Source organism: Pristiophorus japonicus, chromosome 13 (genome assembly GCF_044704955.1).
Source record: "Pristiophorus japonicus isolate sPriJap1 chromosome 13, sPriJap1.hap1, whole genome shotgun sequence".
In the NCBI taxonomy this organism is placed as follows: Eukaryota; Metazoa; Chordata; class Chondrichthyes; family Pristiophoridae; genus Pristiophorus; species Pristiophorus japonicus.
In genome coordinates this window covers 160,848,958-160,872,752 of record NC_091989.1, presented here as the reverse complement: position 1 = coordinate 160,872,752, position 23,795 = coordinate 160,848,958, and the positions used below count along the sequence as shown (strand labels likewise).

The 23,795-nt window shown below is 44.7% G+C and overlaps 1 protein-coding gene across 1 annotated transcript in view; it reads left to right on the top strand.

Annotated features, from left to right (window-relative positions):
• The window catches only part of LOC139278215 (zinc finger homeobox protein 3-like), a 144,817-nt gene that overhangs the window by 101,835 nt on the left and 19,187 nt on the right, over nucleotides 1–23,795 (top strand). The window contains exon 2 of the mRNA XM_070896862.1: nucleotides 18,208–20,906. Within this exon, the coding sequence (XP_070752963.1) occupies nucleotides 18,254–20,906 (2,653 nt within the window). The 5' untranslated portion in view covers nucleotides 18,208–18,253. The remainder of the gene's footprint in view (nucleotides 1–18,207; nucleotides 20,907–23,795) is intronic.

The window sequence follows — 23,795 nt, the reverse complement described above, 5'->3', positions numbered from 1 at the left end:
TAAAGCCTTTCGGGTCACTGTTGGTGAACATCAGGGGCATATTAAAATGTAGTTAGCATGTAGTGTATTAGGAAGAGAAATATTTAATGTAGCAGTTTCACACTTCATGAGAAGGATGTGCTTTAATAATCTATAATAATATGTGATTGTGCCAGCTCCATTATGTTGGTGAGACTTTAATTTGGACAAGAATTTGAGCCACTTTCAAGCAGACTGTATAATAATTTTCATTGGACTGGGGGAAATGGACGTTTCAAAAATGTTTGCGTTTACATTGATTTGAGAATCAATTCCTGAGCGTCGATTAGTTCAAACTAATTGGAGGAGCGCCATCTCTGCCTATGGCAGGTTAGCGCAGTTTGTGATGGTTTCTATAACGATCGGAACACCGCGAAACATGTACATAAACTTCAGATGTAAGAAACAAGGCTTCGAATCCTGAGCTTCGATTTCAATTTCTCCTGAAATAGTCCTATCCTCAGGGAAGATTTAAGGCAATGTCTATGTCTCATATTCTCATCCTTGTTTACGAATCACTCCATGGCCTTGCTCCTCCCTATCTCTTTAATCTCCTCCAGCCCCACAACCCCACAAGATGTCTGCGCTCCTCTAATTCTGCCCTCTTGAGCATCCCTCATTATAACTGCTCAACCATCAGTGGCTGTGCCTTCAGCTGCTTGGTCCCTAAGCTCTGGAACTCCCTCCCTAAATCTCTCCACCTCTCTTTCCTCCTTTTAAGATGCTCCTTAAAACCTACCACTTTAACCAAGCTTTTGGTCATCTGCCGTAATTTCTTCTTATGTGGCTCGGTGTCAGATTGATTTGTTTTGTCTTGTAGCACTGCTGTGAAACGCCTTGGGACATTTTACTACGTTAAAGGCGCTATATAAATAAAAGTTGTTGCCTCCAGAGATGTGGAAGCTAGTTCTGTGATACCTTGGCACTTACTCTTACTGTAAACTATTTATTTATTGAACCCGTGTTCAATATCTGATGGGATGAACTTTTATTCAATTAATTGGACTTAATAGATGAAAATGACGACAGCCCTTTTATGAAATCTTGAAGAATTGTGTCCAGAACTTGAAACTACTGTAATAATTTGAACCAGCAAAAGCCATGTGTATATATATTACTGATAGAGTCACTTACAAAAGGAACACTTGTCCCGCATTACATGCTCCCTGAAATTGATTCACAATCCTTTTGTGATCAATCCAGCTCTTCTGTGTAAAAATCCAGCCCCTAGAATCTACTTTATCTAAAAGTGTTAGCTTGGCTCAGTACTACAGTAGCACATTTGCCTCAGAATCACAAACGTGCTACTTTGCATTGATGTTTATCATGGAAGAGGACTTTGCCAAAGCTATGGTAAACATAGGATTACACAGGATATACAACACAGAAACAGGCCATCCAGCCCAACCAGTCCATGCCAGTGTTTATGCTCCACTCGAACCTCCTCCCATCTTTCCACATCTAAATCTATCAACATAACCCTCTATTCCCTTCTACCATATATACTTGTCCAGCCTCCCCTTAAATGCATCTATACTATTCACTGCAACCACTCCCTGTGGTAGTGAGTTCCACATTCTCACCACTCTCTGGGTAAAGAAGTTTCTTCTAAATTCCCTATTGGATTTCTTGGTGACTGTCTGATATTGATGGCCTCTAGTTATGTCCTTCACCACAAGTGGAAAAATTCTCTCTGTATCCACGCTATCAAAACCTTTTATAATTTTAAAGACCTCTATTAGGTCACCCCTCAGCCTTCATTTTTCAAGACAAAAGAGATCCAACCTGTTCATCCTTTCCTGATAAGAATACTCTCGCATTTCTGGTATCATCCTTGTAAATCTTCTCTGTACCCTCTCCAGTGCCTTTATATCCTTTTCATAATACGGCGACCAAAACGGCACAAAGTACTCTGTGTGGTCTACCCAAAGTTTGATACCGGTTTAGCATAACTTCACTACTTTTCAATCCTCTAGAAATAAACCCTAGTGCTTGTTTTGCTTTTTTACGGCCTTGCTGACCTGTGTCGCAATGTTCAGTGATTTGTGTGTTGGTACTCCGAGATCCCTTTGGTCCTCTACCCCACCTAGACTCTCACCCTCCAAGTAATAAATTACCTCCCTATTCACCTATCAAAATATAATACAGTTGCAGCGTCTAGAATCCGGAGATCCGGAATGTTCCAGAATCTGGATTCTGGACTGATCGGTGGCAGGGTTGTCCGGAATCCGTAAAATGTTCTGAAATCCAGACCTGACGACCCTGCCCGACCTCGGATCTCGCCTCGCCACTGCCGTTACCTCGGGGTCTCCTCGCCGGCTTGCTCGGCAACCACTTTGGTGGGGCCCGCCCGAACACCTCCATGGCGGGGGCCGCCCGAACACCTCGGCGGGGCCCGCCCTCCTGACAACATCCTCGGTGGGAGCCCGCCCGACGACATCTTCCTCGGCGGGGTCGATCTGACAACATCCTCTGCGAGGGCCCACCTGACTATGACTTCCTCAGCGGGGCCCAGCCTGACGACAACCTGTTGGCGGGGCCTGCCCAGCAACACCTTCCTTGGCAGGGCCGAACGGCCCAAACAACTCTTGTGGGAATCCCTCCCTTTCTGACTTTCCGAAATCCGGAAATATCCAAAACTGGGCTCGGGTGTTTCCAGATTCGTGACATCAGAAAACAAATCGAAAGTCCGGAAAAGCCCGGAATCCAGAACGGCCTCAGTCTCGAGGGTTCCGGATTTTAGGCGCTGCACCTGTACCTCATATTTATCTGTGTTGAACGTCATTTGCCAGGAGGAGGTTGCTAGGACACTGGATGAGATAAACTTAGATAAAATTGAGGCACTAGACAGGCTGGCAGTACTTAAAGTGGATAAATCATCCGGTCCGGATGGGATACTGTGTGTAGTTTTGGTTTCCATATTTACGAAAGGATATACTTGCTTTGGACGCAGTTCAGAGAAGGTTCACTAGGTTGATTCTGGAGATGAGGGGGTTGACTTATGAGGAAAGGTTGAGTAGGTTGGGCCTCTACTCATTGCAATTCAGAAGAATGAGAGGTGATCTTATCGAAATGTATAAGATTATGAGGGGGGTTGACAAGGTGGATGCAGAGAGGATGTTTCCACTGATGGGGGAGACTAGAGCTAGAGGGCATGATCTTAGAATAAGGGGCCACCCATTTAAAACTGAGATGAGGAGAAATTTCTTCTCTCAGAGGGTTGTAAATCTGTGGAATTCACTACCTCAGAGAGCTGTGGAAGCTGGGACATTGAATAAAGTTAAGACAGAAATAGACAGTTTCTTAAACGATAAGGGGACAAGGGATTATGGGAAGCAGGCAGGGAGGTGGAGCTGAGTCCATGATCAGATCAGCCATGATCTTATTAAATGGCGGGGCAGGCTCGAGGGGCCGTATGGCTTACTCCTGCTCCTGTTTCTTATGTTCTTATGGATGCACAGTAGGGTGCTCGGGGAAGTAAGGGTAGAATTTTTAAAGGAGCTGGCCTTAATCTTCCAATGCTCCTTAGATACAGGGGTGGTGTCAGAGGACTGGAGGATTACAAATGTTAGACACTTGTTCAAAAAAGGGAAGAAGGATAAGCCTGGCAATTATAGGCCAGTCAGTTTAATATCAGTGTTGGGGAAGCTTTTAGAAACAATAATCCAGGAGAAAGTTCACAGCCACTTGGATAAGCATGGACTAATAAAGGAGAGCCAGCACAAATCTGTTCATTGCAAATTGTGTTTGATTAACTTGACTAAATTTTTTGATGAGGTAACAGAGAGGGTGGATGAGGGCCGTGTAGTTGATGTTGTGTATGTGGAATTTCAAAAGCTTTTAATAATGTACCACATATTGAGCCCAAAATTGGTGGACATACTGCTGACATACCGCCCAAAATCGCAAAATTCATCGAAAAGTACCTACATATCACACACATACCGCCTGGTGGAAAATTCATCAGCAACATACCGTCTGCCCATGCACACCACCGACATACCGCCCAAAATTGGAAAATTCATCACTGACCGCCGACCCTGCAAACTGCCCTGGAAAAGATGGTTTTAAGTTGATCTTCTGTCGGCGGAATGCATCTTTACCTGTAAATTAAAAAAAATATCTCACCCCCCCAGTCTCTCCCCATCCCTCAGTCTCTTCCTCCCCTCGCCCCCCCACCCCACCCACAGCGATCTCTTCCCCCCCCCGCCACAAAGATCTCCCCCCAAGCAGCGATCTCCCCTCAAGCAGCGATCTCCGTCCACAGGTATCTCTCTCCATAGGTATCTCCCTCCACAGCAGCGATTTCCCTCCACATATCTACACAGCGCTCTCAGGCCGGCAGTTTCTGTGACTTCTCGTCAGTGCCTCTCGGGGGGGCGGAGCTTCGCCGCAGCATGCGCGCGCACACCTCGGGAGCCGAAGATTCCCCAGTGCAAAGGACTCACTGCCTGCACACCGCTGGCTGCACTCTGCTCGGCATACCGCCGAGAAAAAAGTGACGAAAATCGTGCACACTCCGCCCGGCGGTACCCAGTGGTGTGAAACGACATACCGCCGAGAAATGGGCGGACCATCAGTTTTGACCAATTTCGGCCCCAATAAGTAAGTTTGTTAGCATAATTTAAGCCCATGGGATATAAGGGGCAGTAACAACATGGATACAAAATTGGCTAAGGGATAGAAAACAGAGCATTGTGGTGAATGGCTGTTTTCAGACTGGAGGGTGGTATTTGGTGGAGTCTGCAGAGTTCAGCACTAGGACCACTGCTGTTTCATATATACATTAATGACTGGTCACAGGAATTTGGGAAGGGAGGACCTTGAGACAATCACTATCACTAGGGGGTAGTGCTGGACAGGCTAATGGGACTCAAGGTAGACAAGTCCCCTGGTCCTGATGAAATGCATCCCAGGGTATTAAAAGAGATGGCGGAAGTTATAGCAGATGCATTTGTTATAATCTACCAAAATTCTCTGGACTCTGGGGAGGTACCAGCGGATTGGAAAGCAGCTAATGTAACGGCTCTGTTTAAAAAAGGGGGCAGACAAAAGGCAGGTAACTATAGGCCGGTTAGTTTAACATCTGTAGTGGGGAAAATGCTTGAAACTATCATTAAGGAAGAAATAGCGGGACATCTAGATAGGAATAGTGCAATCAAGCAGACGCAGCATGGATTCATGAAGGGGAAATCATGTTTAACTAATTTACTGGAATTCTTTGAGGATATAACGAGCATGGTGGATAGAGGTGTACCGATGGATGTGGTGTATTTAGATTTCCAAAAGGCATTCGATAAGGTGCCGCACAAAAGGTTACTGCAGAAGATAGAGGTACGCGGAGTCAGAGGAAATGTATTAGCATGGATAGAGAATTGGCTGGCGAACAGAAAGCAGAGAGTTGGGATAAATGGGTCCTTTTCGGGTTGGAAATCGGTGGTTAGTGGTGTGCCACAGGGATCGGTGCTGGGACCACAACTGTTTACAATATACATAGATGACCTGGAAGAGGGGACAGAGTGTAGTGTAACAAAATTTGCAGATGACACAAAGATTAGTGGGAAAGCGGGTTGTGTAGAGGACACAGAGAGGCTGCAAAGAGATTTGGATAGGTTAAGTGAATGGGCTAAGGTTTGGCAGATGGAATACAATGTCGGAAAGTTGAGGTCATCAACCTTGGGGGAAAAAAAACAGTAAAAGGGAATATTATTTGAATGGGGAGAAATTACAACATGCTGTGGTGCAGAGGGACCTGGGGGTCCTTGTGCATGTAGCCAATCTTTCCAATTCTTTGTCAAATCACAAACGCCAGAGGTCACCTTGCACACATCAAGGATCACTCTGCGCCAATGCTCTTAGCCAAAAGGCCGAGAGCCACTGCACCGTTCCTGGAAGTACTGCAATACCAGGTTCATGCCATGGAGGTGGATGGGTCAGCAACCCCACACACCTCCGTGGAGGTGGATGGGTCAATCCACCCCACATGTATCCCAAAAAGTTAGTTTGCAGGTGTAGCAGGTAATCAGGAAGGCGAATGGAATTTGGCCTTCATTGCGAGAGGGATGGAGTACAAAAGCAGGGAGGTCCTGCTGCAACTGTATAGGGTATTGGTGAGGCCGCACCTGGAGTACTGCATGCAGTTTTGGTCACCTTACTTAAGGAAGGATATACTAGCTTTGAAGGGGGTACAGACATGATTCACGAGGCTGATTCCGGAGATGAGGGGGTTACCTTATGATGATAGATTGAGTAGACTGGGTCTTTACTCGTTGGAGTTCAGAAGGATGAGGGGTGATCTCATAGAAACATTTAAAATAATGAAAGGGATAGACAAGATAGAGGCGGAGAGGTTGTTTCCACTGGTCAGGGAGACTAGAACTAGGGGGCACAGCCTCAAAATACGGAGGAGCCAATTTAAAACCGAGTTGAGACGTAATTTCTTCTCCTAGAGGGTTGTGAATCTGTGGAATTCTCTGCCCAAGGAAGCAGTTGAGGCTAGCTCATTGAATGTATTCAAGTCACAGATAGATAGGTTTTTAACCAATAAGGGAATTAAGGGTTATGGGGAGCGGGCAGGTAAGTGGAGCTGAGTCCATGGCCAGATCAGCCATGATCTTGTTGAATGGCGGAGCAGGCTCGAGGGGCTAGATGGCCTACTCCTGTTCCTAATTCTTATGTTCTTATGTCTTTTGAATGAGACATTAAACCAAGCATGTCTGCCTGTTCAGCTGAATGTAAAAGATCCCATGGCACTATTTGAAGAATAGAAGAGTTCTCCCAGTGTCCTCGCCAAGATTTATCTTCCAACCAACACCACCAAAAATAGATTACCTTGTCTCTTTATCTCATTGCTGTCTGTGAGATCTTGCTGCATGCAAATTGGCTGAAATGTTTGTCTACAAAACAGGAGTGACGATATTTCAAATGCAATTTATTTGTTGTCAAATGCTTTGGGACATCTTGAGGACATAAAAGGTGCCATATATATTGTGTATAGAAGAACTCCACGAGGCCGAGTACTGTGAGCTAAACTTACTGTGACCTTAGTCTTCTTTATTACAACTCCAGCGTGCCTAAACAACATGGCAGCCAACCTTTTATACTGGCCCTGCACGTGTGTGCAGGTGACCATTGGGACTCCAACAGTCGCGCCCTCTGGTGGCAAGTATTACATAGTTACATACATAACATCACTCCCCCCACCAAAGTCTTTGGTACAAGTTATTTACAAGTTGAGGCGATCCGGAACCCTTCACTCCCTGGTTGATCATCTAAGTTCAAACCCTGGTGTGTGTGAGTTGGTCGGACTCTTGCTGCACTGAACTACGGCTGGTCTGACCGGACTGTCAGGAATGGTGGGTTCATCCTCGTGATTGACAGTGAGGTTGATTGCTGGTTGGGTGTGTGTTGGTGGATTGTCGATGGTGATGTCCTCTTCAAGTCATTCCTGGTAGTCAGTAAATCGCAATTTAGTCTGATCTAAATGCTTTCTGCACGTTTGGCCATTTAACAGTTTGATTACAGACACCCTATTCGGTTCCTTGGCCAAAACCGTGCCAGCAACACACTTGGGACCATGACCGTAATTCAGGACAAACACAAGGTCGTTAACATCAATGTCACGTGAAACAGCCGCGCGATCATGGTACATGTTCTGCCGGTGTGGTAAGTTTCCACGTGATCATTGAGATCTGGGTGGACTCGGGAGAGCCTGGCTTTGAGAGCTCTCTTCATTAACAATTCTGCCGGGGGAACCCCGGTGAGCGGTCCGAGTCAATGCCGGGCCACCAAACATGCAACCTGGCAATTGCCTTCATCATGACAATACCTGGGTGGATACTGTGTCGATCGCGAATAAACGTTTCCCTGCCTTTTTTTGGCAAAACCACACGATTACCCCATAAGAGACAATCCGACTAGATGGACATTTCAGCTTTGCGTTGGTGAAACGGCTTAATTTCATCTTGCCGACCAGTTCCCATTTATGACGGAACTCTTTACAAATGATAGCACAGGATCCTGACTGGTCCAGGTCCTGATCTGGCGAGCTGTGACGGGTGACCCTTCGCTCTCAAAAGCATCCATGACCAGTAGCAAGTCTGCGGGCTGTGCCATTTCAACCCCAGTGGTGGGTAATGGTAGCCGGCTGAAAGCATCGGCACAGTTTTCAGTGCCTGGTCTGTGGCAGATAACATAGTCATAAGCGGATAATGTTAGTGCCTATCTTTGGATGCGGGACACTGCATTGGTATTTATACCTTTGCTCTCTGAAACCAGTGAAATGAGCAGCTTGTGATCAGTTTCAAGCTCAAAGCGAAGTTCAATTAGGTATTGGTGCATTTTCTTAGCTCCGTATACACATGCTAACGCCTCTTTCTCAACCATACTATAGGCTCTTTCAGCCTTAGACAGACTTCTAGACGCATATGCAACCGATTGGAGGTTGCCCGATACATTGGCTTGCTGTAACACACAGCCGACCCCGCACGATGAGGCGTCACAAGCTAGTACTAAATGTTTACATGGGTCATAGTGAACAAGTAACTTATTTGAACATAGCAGGTTCCTGGCCTTCTCAAAGGCTGTGTCTTGAGATTTGCCCCAAACCCAGTCGTCACCCTTACATAGCAACATGTGCAAAGGCTCTAACAACGTGCTCAACCCGGGTAGAAAGTTACTGAAATAGTTGAAGAGTCCCAGGAACGAACACAGCTCCATCACATTCTGTGGTCTGGGTGCATTCTTGATGGCCTCTTTCTTTGAATCCGTGGACCTGATGCCGTCTGCTGCAATCTTTCTCCCCAAAAATTCGACAGGAAAACACACTTGGAGTGTATCAGCCTTAGTCTCACTCAGTTTAGGCGACTTAGAACCTCTTCCAGGTTGTGTAGATGTTCAATGGTGTCACGACCAGTGATCAGGATGGTCGTCTTGAAACTCAACGGTGCGCAGAACAGATTTCAGCAAACTCCATGTTTCTCTGAAAAATGGCTGTAGCTGAGCGAATCCCAAAAGGGCACCTGTGGTATTTAAACAGCTCTTTGTGTGTGTTGATGCACGTCAGTCTTTTCGAAGATTCAGCCAGCTCCTGTGTCATGTAGGCGGAGGTTAGGTCCAACTTGGTGAATGACTTCCCCCCTCCCTGCCCCCCCCGGCTAATGTTGCGAACAGGTCATCCGCTTAGGCAGTGGGTACTGGTCCTGTAGTGAGACTCGGTTAATCGTTACCTTGTAGTCTCAGCAGATTCTGACCGTGCCATCGCTTTTCAACACCGGAATAATTGGACTGGCCCACTCATTGAACTTGACTGGCGATATGATTCCTTCGCATCGGAGTCTGTCCAGTTCGATCTCGACTTTCTCCCTCATCATATATGAAACTGCCCGAGCCTTGTGATGGACGGGCCGTGCATTGGGACCGAGATGGATCTGTACCTTGAGGCCTGTGAAGTTGCAATACCTGGTTCGAATCGTGAGGGAAACTTGCTCAGCACTTGAGCACACGAGGCGTCATCCACTGAAAATTGTGCTTTGATGTCGTTCCAACTCCATCTAATCTTTTCTAGCCAGCTTCTGCCGAACAGCATTGGGCCATTGCCTGGAACAATCCACAATGATAGGTCATGCACAGCTCCATCATACGATACCTTCACTGCCGCACTTCCAATGACTGGTATGAGCTCTTTGGTGTAGGTACGCAGCTTTGCATTAATTGGGCTCAGTTTGGGCCTTTGTGCTTTATTGCCCCACAGTTTCTTGAAAGCCTTCTGGCTCATTATTGACTGACTCACACCCTTGTCCAACTCCATGGATACTGGAACTCCATTTAATTTGACTTTCAGCATTATAGGAGGGCGCTTGGTGGTGAAGGTATGTACCCCATACACTTTTTCCTTGGGTTGAGTGGCCTGTGCTGAATGATCCGCGCCGGATCGATCATCCTCTTCCACGTGATGTGTCGCAGCACTTTTGTACATTCGCTGGAGGTGCCCCATCGTTGTGCAGCCTTTGCACACGTAGTGCTTGAATCGACATTGATGGGCCCAATGATTACCCCCGCAGCGCCAACACGGTGCTAATGGATTCACATTCACCCCCGATGGCGGACTCTGAGTCATCACAGGTCTTGCAGACGTATTCGGCCTGCTAGCGACATCATTTTCTACAGAGTACTTACCGGTGAGCTTCGATGTTGAGAAGATATCTGTTTGGTGTTATCGTCCATGGCCATGCATGCCGGGGCGATCGCGATGGCCTTGCTCAGGTCTAGGGTTTCGGCAGCCAGCAGCTTTCGAAGAATGACCTTGTGGCTGATGCTCAGCACGAAAAAGTCCCGCAGCATTTCCCCCAACGCAGCTCCAAAGTCACAAGGTCCCGCGAGGCGTCTCAGGTCAGCGACATAATTCGCCACGTCCTGGCCCCCGGAGCGATGGTGCGTGTAAAAACGATATCTGGCCATGAAGTGGTTTGAAGTGGTCCCGAACCAGCATGCACAACTCTGTATATTCCTTCTCCGTTGGTTTTGTCGATGCGAGCAGATTCTTGATGAGGCCGTATATTTTAGGCCCACAGACGGTGAGGAGAACCGCCCTGTGCTTGGCAGCATTAGTGTCTCCTTCCAGCTCGTTGGCCACGAATACTGGTCGAGACACTCGACGAAGGTTTCCCAATCATCACCCTCTACGAATCTCTCCAATATTCCAACAGCAGCCATGGTTGCATGAAGGTTCGTATTTTGTTACTCGTCACCCAAGTGTTGTGTATAGAAGAGCGCCACGAGGCTGAGTACTGTGAACTAAACTTAGTGTGACCTTAGTCTTTATTACAACCCCAGCGTGCCTAAACAACATGGCAGCCAATCTTTTATACTGGCCCTGCACGTGTGTGCAGGTGACCATTGGGACTCCAACAGTCGCGCCCTCTGGTGGCAAGTATTACATAGTTACATACATAACATCATAGATGCAAGTTTGTTCATTCTTCCTTTAGAGTTAACGGGGTTAATGTTATTCTCCTCCATCAGTAAAGAAATTGCTGATGCTTTTGAAATCTTCTGCAGGCTTATTTAAATGATGGGTAGAATATTCACCTTCTATCGCAAAGCTGCAAAGTCACACATGGCATTGAATGCACGCACTATAAATCTCATTTATAATTAGTGACAGTTTAGGCACTTGTAGCTGAGCAGATGTCAGTCAAAGTAAAGCACTGTGGGCAAACAGTATTACTGTTCGAGTCCTGTTGCAAGGTAGAACTACAGACAATCCACTTTAGACTGTAAAAAACATTGGTAATTGCATTAGAGATACTTGCTTTTTGTTGTTTTTTAAAAAATAATCTCATTTTGATGAGCGATGTGCACAGAATGCCACGGATTTGTCTAGCCTTCAGCCAGTTGGCTGCTGGATCGGTTTCCAGAGTGGAAATTTTGTGAATAAAGTATATTGATTGAACTTGGGTTAAGTAAATGTTTGCTTCACTAGTTCATCACACTGTCATTTCAGCTGGTGGAGAAGGGCCCGGCAGTACCAACCCATTGCCAATCAGTAATGTTTGCAACATCTACAATTACACTAAAGCAAAATTATATGATTTAGATCCACTTAGGACAGAAGCACTTCTGTTACTGTGCCATATTCTGGGATTGCTGGGGAAACCATTAATAGTTGAAAACTTGCAATTTTTGAAATCAATTTTTTCTTTTCTTGCTGTTGGAGAAAAAATTGTGATTCACTCCTTGAGTGGTGAGTGTAAATAAACATGCATGCTGCTTTGTTGGTCAGTTTTTCCTTTTGGACTATGTTAGAAACCATTTCTCCCCTGCCTTGCTTATATTGTTTTTCATGTGTTGCGCAATAGCTCCCAAAAATTCTTCTGGATCCAAAGATGCCCTGAGCTTGATAAAATCGCAACAGATGACTGTTGTCAACTATTCTGAGTAAAAATGTTTTAATCTATCAGTCAATCATAGGCAGTCCCTTGAAATGAGGATGACTTGCTTCCACGTCAAAAAAGGATGAGTTCACAGGTGTTTCAATGAAGGACCTAATATTCCAGATCCCGAACTACATCCTGAAGATGCCTGTGCTTGGATTTTTTAAACGTGTGGTGACCGTTGCACATCAGCCACGACACGGGCTTGACAGAGCTAGGTCTTGGTCCAGTGGCAAGGGTTATCCAAGACAACTGGAGACCAGCTCTGCTGCACGGACCCAGTACGCACACATATCGCAGTGTGGGCTGGTCTGTGCTGTCCCTGAGCCCTCGCCTCTTCTGGCCCCGAACATGCACCTCTCCTGGGCCACGATCACATCCCTCCACAGTCTCTCGCCGCTCCTGCTGTATCTGCTCACGCTCCAATCACTGACCTGGACCTTGATGATGTCACTCTTTGCTGCCTTCGCCCTCCTGCACCAGCTCGCGCTGCTTCCTGAAGTGGCCTCCACACTGCTCCCGGGCTACCGCACCTCCGCTCCTTTTATGGCCCCGACCTGCCGCTGGTATTCTCTCCACCAGACGCACAAATTCAGGTGTAAGACTTAAATTAAACAGCTGATTGCAATGTGTGAGGTGCAATGTTTCCTCTAATTTCTTTTTCATGCGTGGTCCCTTTAACTGGCCGCGCAGTCCATTCAAATTTTCACGCATGCGCGGTTTCTTCCTCTGATAAGCCGGTAAGTGGCCTGCGCAGGATCTTCAGACTGTTGTGTGGCTGCTTGGTGGGAATGTTGGTGAGATGTCTTCTTCCCGCCCGTCACCAACCCCCCCCATCCCTACTCCTAAAGCCTGCTGTCATAATAAATGCTCCTTAGAGGTTGACGTTTATGCTATATGTTTACAATGTCGGCCAAGTTCTATAGTCCGTAATTTGCGGTCAGCGATAAAGCAAAGGCGCTCGCTGCTGACCTCAAAGAACTTGAGGTTTCTCAATGTGTAATTGACTAGCGCTGTGAATAGACGATTCCTATGGAGGTGCAGCAGTGACGTCATCAAGCTGTCTAAGCAGCCAATCACATTGAAGAATGCTCACAGACAGCAAACCAGGAAATCATTTTTTTATTGTAATTTTTAGCATAATGGAGAAATTTTACAATCCACAAATATAAAAATTAGTTTTTCAGGACCAGAATGGTTGTTTATAGCCAATATGCTGTTAAACCCTAAGTTATACCTATTTCAAGAAGGCCTAACATTTAATGGGATGTTTAACGATGTTACTAGCGTGGAAAAGCTCAAGTTTTAGTCAATTTCATTGATTGGGGGAGGTGGGGGCAGGGGAGGTGGGGGCGGAGGCGGGGGAGGTGGGGTTCGTCCACAGCACAGCCTGTATCAGAGCAGTGAATAACTCACTGCATCTTCTGGATTTCTGCATTTAGATGCGCATGCGCTAAATCCTAACGTTACGGTCAATTTCAGAGAGGTAATGACGGTGAACGCTGGCAGGTTGCCATCATTACCCACCGAAAGTCCAGGCCAATATGATCAGTTTCTCTAGATATTTGGAGAGCTAGTGAAACAGATAGTTATTTTTTCTTTAATGATCATTTTAGTCCTATTTGTTTCAAAATCACTGGCAACATTAATGGATGACCATTGAACGCATTTGTGTTACATTCCTCTGTTTGCTGTTTTAAGTCCAGCATTAACAACATAGGAACAGGAGTAGGCCATTCAGCCCTTCGAGTCATTCAATACGATCATGGCTGATCTTCAACCTCATTTCCACCTTCCCGCACTATCCCCACATCTCTTGATTCCCTTAGTATCCAAAAATCTGTCAATCTCAGTCTTTAATACACTAACGACTGAGTATCCACAGCCCTCTCGGGTAGAAAATTCCAAAGATTCACAATCCTTTGAGTGCAGAAATTGCTCCTCATCTGAGCCCTAAATTGCTGACCCCTTATTCTGAAACTGTGACCCTAGTTCTAGATTCCCAAGCTAGGGAAAACATCCTCCCGGCATCTATCCCTGTCAAGTCCCTTAAGAATTTTATACATTTCAATGAGATCACCTCTCATTCTTCTAATCTCTCAGGAATATAGGCCTAATCTACTTAAACTCTCCTCATAGGGCAATCCCCCCCATCCCAGGAATCAGTCTGTCTAGTAAACCTTTGTTGCACCCATTCTAAGGCAAATATATCCTTCCTTCGGTAAGGAGATGAAAACTGTACACGGTACTCCAGGTGTGGTCTCACCAAGGCTTTATATAATTGAAGTAGGACTTCCTTTTCTCCAATCCTTTTGTAATAAAGGCTAACATACCATTTTCTTTCCTAATTGCTTGCTGTACCTGCAGGTTAACTTTCAGTGTACAAGGTCACCCAAGTCCCACTGAATACCAACATTTCCCAATCTCTCATTTAAAAAATATTCTGCTTTTGTATTTTTCCTTCCAAAGTGCATAACTTCACATTTCACCACATTATATTCCATCTGCCATGTTCTTGCCCACTCACTTAATCTGTCTACATCCCTTTGCAACCTCCTCACAACTTACTTTCACATTCAGCTTTGTATCGTCAGCAAACTTGGATATATTACACTCGGTCCCCTCATCTAAGTGATTGATATAGATTGTAAATCGCTGAAGCCCCAGCACTGAACTTTGCAGCACCCCACTAGTTACAGCCTGCCAATCCAAAAGTGACCCATTTATTCCTATGCTCTGTTTTCTGTCCATTAACTAATCCTCAATCCATGCTAATATATTCCCCATGAGCACTAATTTTGTGTGATAACCCCTTATGTGACACCTCATCGAATGCTTTTTGAAAATCCAAATACACTACATCTACTGGTTCCCCCTTATCTACCCTGCTAGTTACAACCTCAAAAAACTCTTAACAGATTTGTCAAACATGATTTCCCTTTCATAAATCCATGTTGACTCTGCCCAATCACATCATGATTTATTAAGTGTACTGTTACCACATCCATAATAGTAGATTCTAGCATTTTCCCTGCTGTTGTTGTCAAATTAACTGGTTCCCTGTTTTCTCTCTCCCTCCTTTCTTGAACATGGGGTTACACCTGCTACCTTCCAATCTACGGGGACCGTTCTAGAATCTAGGGAATTCTGGAAGACCAAAACCAATGCATTCGCTATCTCTGTAACTACCTGTTGTTAAACCCTAGGATCTAGGCCATCAGGTCCAGGGAATTTTTTCTGTTTTAATATCATTAATTTCTCAAGTACTATTTCTTTACTAATATTGATTTCTTTCAGTTCCTCATTCTCACACACAAGAACAAACAAGAAATAAGGGATGCATGCAATAAAGGTACAGCAGTTATCATGGGTGACTTTAATCTACATATTGATTGGGCTAACCAAACTGGTAGCAATGCGGTGGAGGAGGTTTTCCTGGAGTGTATTGGGGATGGTTTTCTAGACCAATATGTCGAGGAACCAACCAGGGAGCTGGCCATCCTAGACTGGGTGATGTGTAATCAGAAAGGACTAATTAGCAATCTTGTGCGAGACCGCTTGGTGAAGAATGACCATAACATGGTAGAATTCTTTATTAGGATGGAGAGTGACACAGTTAATTCAGAAACTAGGGTCCTGAATTTAAGGAAAGGTAACTTCGATGGTTTGAGGTGTGAATTGGCTAGAGTAGACTGGCAAATGATACTTAAAGGGTTGACGGTGGATAGGCAATGGCAAACATTTAAAGATCACATGGATGAACTTCAGCAATTGTACATCCCTGTCTGGAGCAAAAATAAAATGGGGAAGGTGGCTCAAGCGTGGCTAACAAGGAAAATTAAGGATAGTGTAAAATCCACGGAAGAGGCATATAAATTGACCAGAAAAAGCAGCAAACCTGAGGACTGGGAGAAATTTAGAATTCAGCAGAGGAGGACAAAGGGTTTAATTAAGAGGGGGGAAATTGAGTACGAGAAGAAGCTTGCAGGGAACATAAAAACTGTCTGCAAAAGATATGTGAAGAGAAAAAGATTAGTGAAGACAAACGTAGGTCCCTTGCAGTCAGATTCAGGTAAATTTATAATGGGGAACAAAGAAATGGCAGACCAATTGAACAAATACATTGGTTCTGTCTTCACAAAGGAAGACACAAATAACCTTCCAGAAGTACTAGGGGACCAAGGGTCTAGTGAGAAGGAGGAACTGAAGGATATCCTTATTAGGCGGGAAATTGTGTTAGGGAAATTGATGGGATTGAAGGCCGATAAATCACCGGGGCCTGATAGTCTGCATCCCAGAGTACTTAAGGAAGTGGCCCTAGAAATAGTGGATGCATTGGTGATCATTTTCTAACAGTCTATCGACTCTGGATCAGTTCCTATGGATTGGAGGGTAGCTGATGTAACACCACTTTTTAAAAAGGGAGGGAGAGAGAAAGTGGGTAATTATAGACCGGTTAGCCTGACATCAGTGGTGGGAAAAATGTTGGAATCAATTATTAAGGATAAAATAGCAGCGCATTTGGAAAGCAGTGACAAGATCGGTCCAAGTCAGCATGGATTTATGAAGGAGAAATCATGCTTGACAAATCTTCTGGAATTTTGAGAGGATGTAACTAGTAGAGTGGACAAGGGAGAACCAGTGGATGTGGTGTATTTGGACTTTCAAAAGGCTTTTGACAAGGTCCCCCACAAGAGATTGGTGTGCAAAATCAAAGCACATGGTATTGGGGGTAATATACTGACGTGGATAGAGAACACGTTGGCAGACAGGAAGCAGAGAGTCGGGATAAACGGGTCCTTTTCAGAATGGCAGGCAGTGACTAGTGGAGTACCGCAGGGTTCAGTGCTGGGACCCCAGCTCTTTACAATATACATCAATGATTTGGATGAAGGAATTGAGTGTAATATCTCCAAGTTTGCAGATGACACTAAACTGGGTGGCGGTGTGAGCTGTGAGGGGGATGCTAAGAGGCTGCAGGGTGACTTGGACAGGTTAGGTGAGTGGGCAAATGCATGGCAGATGCAGTATAATGTGGATAAATGTGAGGTTATCCACTTTGGGGGCAAAAGCGCAAGACAGAATATTATCTGAATGGTGGCAGGTTAGGAAAAGGGGAGGTGCAACGAGACCTGGGTGTCATGGTTCATCAGGCATTGAAAGTTGGCATTCAGGTGCAGCAGATGGTAAAGAAGGCAAATGGTATGTTGGCCTTCATAGCTAGGGGATTTGAGTATAGGAGCAGGGAGGTCTTATTGCAGTTGTACGGGGCCTTGGTGAGGCCTTATCTGGAATATTGTGTTCAATTTTGGTCTCCTAATCTGAGGAAGGACGTTCTTGCTGTTGAGGGAGTGCAGCGAAGGTTCACCAGACTGATTCCCGGGATGGCCGGACTGACATATGAGGAGAGACTGGGCCAACTGGGCCTTTATACTTTGGAGTTTAGAAGGATGAGAGGGGATCTCATAGAAACATACAAGATTTTGACGGGACGGGACAGGTTAGATGCGGGTAGATTGTTCCCGATGTTGGGGAAGTTCAGAACCAGGGGACACAGTCTTAGGATAAGGGGTCGGCCATTTAGGACTGAGATGAGGAGAAACTTCTTCACTCAGAGAGTTGTTAACCTGTGGAAGTCCCTGCCGCAGAGTGGTTGATGCCAGTTCATTGGATATATTCAAGAGGGAGTTAGATATGGCCCTTACGGCTAAAGGGATCAAGGGGTATGGAAAGAAAGCAGGACAGGGGTACTGAGGGAATGATCAGCCATGATCTTATCGAATGGTGGTGCAGACTTGAAGGGCTGAATGGCCTGCTCCTGCACCTAATTTCTATGTTTCTATGTTTCTCACGAGGCCCTTGGTTCCCCACTATTTCTAGAATGTTTTTTGTGTCTTTTTCCGTGAAGACAGATACAGAGTATTTGCTTAATGTCTCTGCCATTTCCTTATTCCCCGTTATGATTTCTCCTGTCTCTACTGTAATGGATTATCTGATTTATTTGAAATTAGCTAATATTAGTGCTAAAATAGTGGGCAGAGAGTTGAGCCTTTGTCCACTTATATTGCCAACAATAATTCAGGCTTTAGAATTTTATGGAATGTTAATATTGGAATGTTTTCTCTAAAACATAGAAGGAATATATTACTCTAAGGGCCAATTTATTCTAACATATTTGGTAGCAGTATGTCAGATGCTAGAGTTTATTTCTATGTGCAATACATTTATTTATTTACTTTTTTGTTTGAATTTTTAGGCCCCTGCCGGACTGGATGCAATGAAACGCTCATGTAGCCATCACTATGGAAACCTGTGACTCCCCTACCATCACTGGGCAAGAGGATGGGTGCAGCACCTCCCAGCATCAGGAATGGACTGAATCCATCCCCCAGGTCTCTGATAAAGCTGGTTCAATGGAGTCTGCACGAGAGAACTGCGTCCCGTGTGAGAACTTAAGGGCGCCCTTCGACGAGTGCAGCTCAGAGACTGCAGCAGCAGCTGTTGTTTCACACAGCTCATTGTCCACGAAGGAGGTCAGCTGCAACGAGTGCTCATCCTCATTCTCAAGTTTACAAAAGTACATGGAACACCATTGCCCGAACTCCCACCCTCAGCTCCTCCAGGAGGAAAGTGACAGTGAAATGAGCGAGGCCGAGGAAAGCGATGTGGAGAACCTGGCCGGGGAGATCGTCTATCAGCCAGATGGCTCTGCCTACATCGTAGAGAATGTGAACCAGCTAATGCAAAGTATCCAGTCTGGAGGGCCCAGTGGCAGTAGTGTTCTCCCAGCATTGTTCATGAACTCTATGTCCAACGCTGGGACTAAGCAAGGGGAGTCCACCTCCGCAGCATCCGTCTCTGTCTACCCACAGATCATCAACACTTTTCACATAGCCTCATCTTTTGGGAAGTGGTTTGGTTCTGACCAGGCATTCCCAAATACCTCAGCACTGACGGGCATCAGTCCTGTCTTGCACACTTTCCGTGTTTTTGATGTGCGACACAAAAGCAACAAGGATTACCTGAACAGTGATGGCTCTGCCAAAAACTCTTGTGTATCCAAAGATGTCCCTAACAATGTGGACTTGTCTAAGTTTGACAGTTTCGTGCTCTATGGCAAACGAAAGCCGATTTTAATGTGTTTTTTGTGCAAGTTGTCTTTTGGATATGTGAGGTCATTTGTAACGCATGCTGTGCATGACCACCGAATGACCCTTAGTGAAGAGGAGCACAAGCTCTTAAGTAATAAGAACGTGTCTGCTATCATCCAAGGGATAGGCAAAGACAAGGAACCTCTTATAAGCTTTCTGGAACCAAAAAACAAAAACTTTCAACACCCTTTAGTTTCCACAGCTAACCTCATTGGCCCTGGTCAGAACTTCTACGGTACTTTTAGTGGAATCCATGTTGATGGTGATGAGGCTGTCCAGGCCGGTTTGGCTTTATTAAAAGACTCTGAAGGTAACACGAGTGCAGCTGAGCAGCCTCATTCAATCCCGCTGGCACAAAGTGCTCTGTTGAACCTTGGAGGGTTGACGAGCTCAGCCCTAAAGACCCCAATTACCTCAGTCCCTCTGGGCCACCTTGCTTCCGGGCCTACCAAAATGTCAGAGAGCAAGGATTTGGGGATGGAAATTGAGAAGAAAAAAGCCAGTGGAGAGTTTAGCGCTGACAGTAGCCTCATAGAAAAGGCGGACTCTGCTGAACAAGCAGAGGAAGATGAGGAGTGCAAAGAACTGTTCCCAAATGAGTCGGATGAGGATGATGATGAGCCCCAGGAAGATCCTGAGGGTGATGCATGTAGCAGCAAGGAACTCGCTCTCTCAAACCAAAGCATTTCTAAATCTCCTTTAATGCCTAATGTGCTGAACCCTTCTCCAAGGGGCACCTCTTCTTCTTCTACTTCTTCCTTTGTTGTTTTCGATGGTGCAAACGGGAGGAATGCAGTGAGCTTGTCAAACGACAGTGCAAGCGGCGACAGCAGTGTCGGTAATACTGAGAGTAATAGGACGGACTTTGTAGATGAAAGTGCCAATAAAGACAGTGCCACAGCTCCTGAACCAAATGAACCTGTCGATGGTGAGGAAGGAATCTATACCTCCCATTACCAGCATACCAGCACTCCCTGCGACCTGGGGGGTGGGGAATGCTCATCCGGAAGCAGCGTTGAGTGTCCGAAGTGCGACACGGTCCTGGGCTCCTCCCGCTCCCTTGGTGGGCACATGACCATGATGCATTCTCGGAACTCATGCAAGACCTTGAAGTGTCCAAAGTGTAACTGGCACTACAAGTACCAGCAGACGCTGGAGGCCCACATGAAGGAAAAACACCCGGAATCCGGTGGCTCATGTGTGTATTGCAAATCTGGGCAACCTCACCCTCGGTTGGCCCGGGGCGAGAGCTATACATGTGGTTACAAGCCTTTCCGATGTGAGGTGTGTAACTACTCCACTACAACCAAAGGCAATCTCAGTATTCATATGCAGTCCGACAAGCATCTCAATAACATGCAGAACCTACAGAACGGCGGGGGCGACCAAGTTTTCAGCCACACTGCCGGAGCGGCTGTGGCGGCTGCTGCCGCGGCCGCGGCCGCCAGTATGAGCAGCTGCGGAGCCTCCTCGCCCACCAAACCAAAAACCAAACCCACTTGGCGGTGCGAGGTGTGCGACTACGAGACGAATGTAGCCAGGAACCTGCGCATTCACATGACCAGCGAGAAGCACATGCACAACATGATGCTGCTCCAGCAGAACATGAACCAGATTCAGCACAACAGACACTTAGGCCTCAGCAACCTGGCACCTGCAGAGGCTGAGCTTTACCAGTACTACCTGGCCCAGAACATGAACCTCCCTGGCATGAAGCTGGAAAATACAACCGACACACAGTTTATGCTGGGTGGATTCCAACTGGACCCAACAAATGCAGTATCAGCACTTGCACCTGCACTAGGTAATAGATAATAACTTTATTATTTCAAATATTTCCCACATAGTTCTTCTTAACTCTTGCGCAATACATTGATGCATATATTTCAGAAGATTGCAAAATGCCAAGCAATCTAACATACACGTTCTAGGAAACGTAAGCTTATTAAGGTTGATTCCAGTGGGGACCGGCACTGAGAAATGACCACTCAATCTGATAGGCAGCATGATAGTCATTTGTCCTTGAATTGGGTGGGTTTCAAAAGTTTTTTGTGATAACTGCCCTGGAGCATGTCCATGATAGCACTTATATATAAAAAAATATAAAAACTGAATGTGAAATGTTAAACTTCTCATAAAAAGACTAGATTTTATAGTCTTTGAATAAATAGTAGTGATGTAAATTGAGGTCTGCATTATAAAGGGATATGATGACCTCTATTATACAGTTTAACTGTTAACTGTAAATCAGCCCGGCGTACTTGTCCCCAGATAGATAGACAATACATAAAGTGAACAGTAACGAGGGTATTAAGACAAACTTTACCATGTTTTAAAGCAAGACTAGATCAAACGCAATTGAAGAATGTTGGACCAATTTTTATAGTTTAACTGAGATTTTCATCCAGAATGTCTCCAGTGTATTTGGCTGTTTCACTAAGTATCAACAAGTTGCCCATTAATTTAAGTGAAATTTGATTTTGTTATGAGACTGGATGATGCTGCATTTTCTTTATTTAAAAAACAATGTTCAAGCTTCACTTGATATAAGTTTGGAGGAGAGTCACCCAATAACTTGCAAAGGAAGAGGGGAAGTTGCCAACTAGTAGTTAAAAGTATCATCTATATAAGCATTATCAAATATAGAATGAGTTAGTAATGGAAGGACATTGATAGATGTTGATGCATAATGAAGTATAGTAATAGTTCTATTATGGATCCTTATGTTTAGATTCTGGCCTTGAGCAAACAATCCTAGCAGTCTGGGATGAACCTGATCTACAGGACCTAATTCAATTTTATACAATGCTAGATAATTTGAATTTGAATAACTTATGACACAATACAGTGTAATTGATGTCATACAAAGGCTTTTCTTGGGTGAAACTACACCAACCAGTTAGCAACCCTCAGTCTAAAGCAAGTCCAATGCTATTGCAGATTGGATAAAGGCAGTTTCATTTGAACATCTTGCTCAAAAGTCTGACTTAGAAGGATCAACAAAACCTTTAGGCATATTTGAAAAATAGTGATCACTACCCTTTGGTATTCCCCAATATTTCTGATCTGAATAGGTGGGAAGACGCATCATTAACATGTGAGTCAGTAAAATGCTCACATGTAAGCAAAGTCAGGATGAAGGACGTGAAAAGACTTTCAGATCCAGCAGTGCCTGCTCCATTTGCAGTATGATCTCACCACACCATCTTCCTTATCTTTAATAATAGTAACTCAGGGGTAGGCAATAAAAAGAAAAACCTCAGCCACCAATTCCGCCCCAATTCCACAAGATAATTGAGCAAGTTCCAGTAGACCGTAGCTCATTATGCAGTACTGCACAATCTTACTTAACACATACCTTTGTCCTCCCTGTAATGTTGGTGCCCTTCTCATGAAAGAACTTTACAAATCTCTTCTGAAAGAATTGCAGGATATCTATACTTGGCCTGTGTGCTGGTAGCCTGTTCCAGAGCAGCAATTTGAGGGAAGAATTAGGTCCTTGCATCAAACGGATTTTCTTCTGCTCATGTATTTTATCGATGAGTCCTAGTATCATAATCATTTTGAATATCTTCTCCAAATCTACTGCATCCAGCCCTGTTATTTTAATTTTTAAAATCTGAATGGTATTTCTCCATAGCCTATGTTTCTCCAAAATAAATAACTCTCAGCCTATCCTAATAACTTAAGATATCAAGTTAACAGGATAGGCTTATTCCTTGGTCTGAACGCCACAAGAGCTCAAAATCCTAAATATCATGGCACTAAGAAGTTCAATAATGGTATTATATCCAAATCCTTGTATCTTGTATAAATACATTTCGTAATAATGAGAAAAAGAAATGTCCTCCTCAAAAATTAGAACAAAGGCTTTTTTCCCCACAATTCTTATCTAGAATTGGGCAGGTCATGAATATCTAGATGAACTCATTACAAATCTGTCAGTAAGTTTCATGACAGTTTTTGGGAGAGCTCTATATCACATTTTTAGGTTGTTTAAAATTAAATCTCAGCAAAGTGAAGCAGCCATCGTTACCATGTCTGACCTGGATGTGAGTCCAGTCCCACACTACATAGTTGACTCTCAATGCCCTCTGAATTGGCCAAGCAAGCCACACAGTTGTACAAACAATTGTTATGAGGATCCATCACCACAATCAGGGCAAGTAGGAATGGGCAATAAATGCAACCTTGCTAGCATTGCCCAAATCCCGAGACTTTCTGTTTAAGTAGAGACTTTAGCAATCTTCATAAAAAATAAGCATTTATTGCTGATGTAAATGTTACTCAAACTAGTCATTTTTATCAATATTTTACAGTGGAGGGAAAGACCATGTACAGTTTAAAAAAATATAAACTTAAACTAACAAGAGACATCAAAACAGATTGTAAAAGCTTCTATAGGTATGTAAAAAGGAAGATATTAGCAAAAATAAACATGGGTCCCTTACAGGCAGAGACAGGAGAAATTATAATGGGGAATAAGAAAATGGCAGAGACGTTAAACAAATATTTTGCATCTGTCTTCGTGGAAGAAGACACAAAAAAAATTCCAGAAATAGTGGAGAACGAAAGGTCTAGTGAGACTGAGGTACTTCAAGAAATTAGTATTAGTAAAGAAAAAGTACTGGAGAAATTAATGGGACTAAAAGCCGACAAATCCACTGGACCTGATGGTCTAGATCCTAGGGTT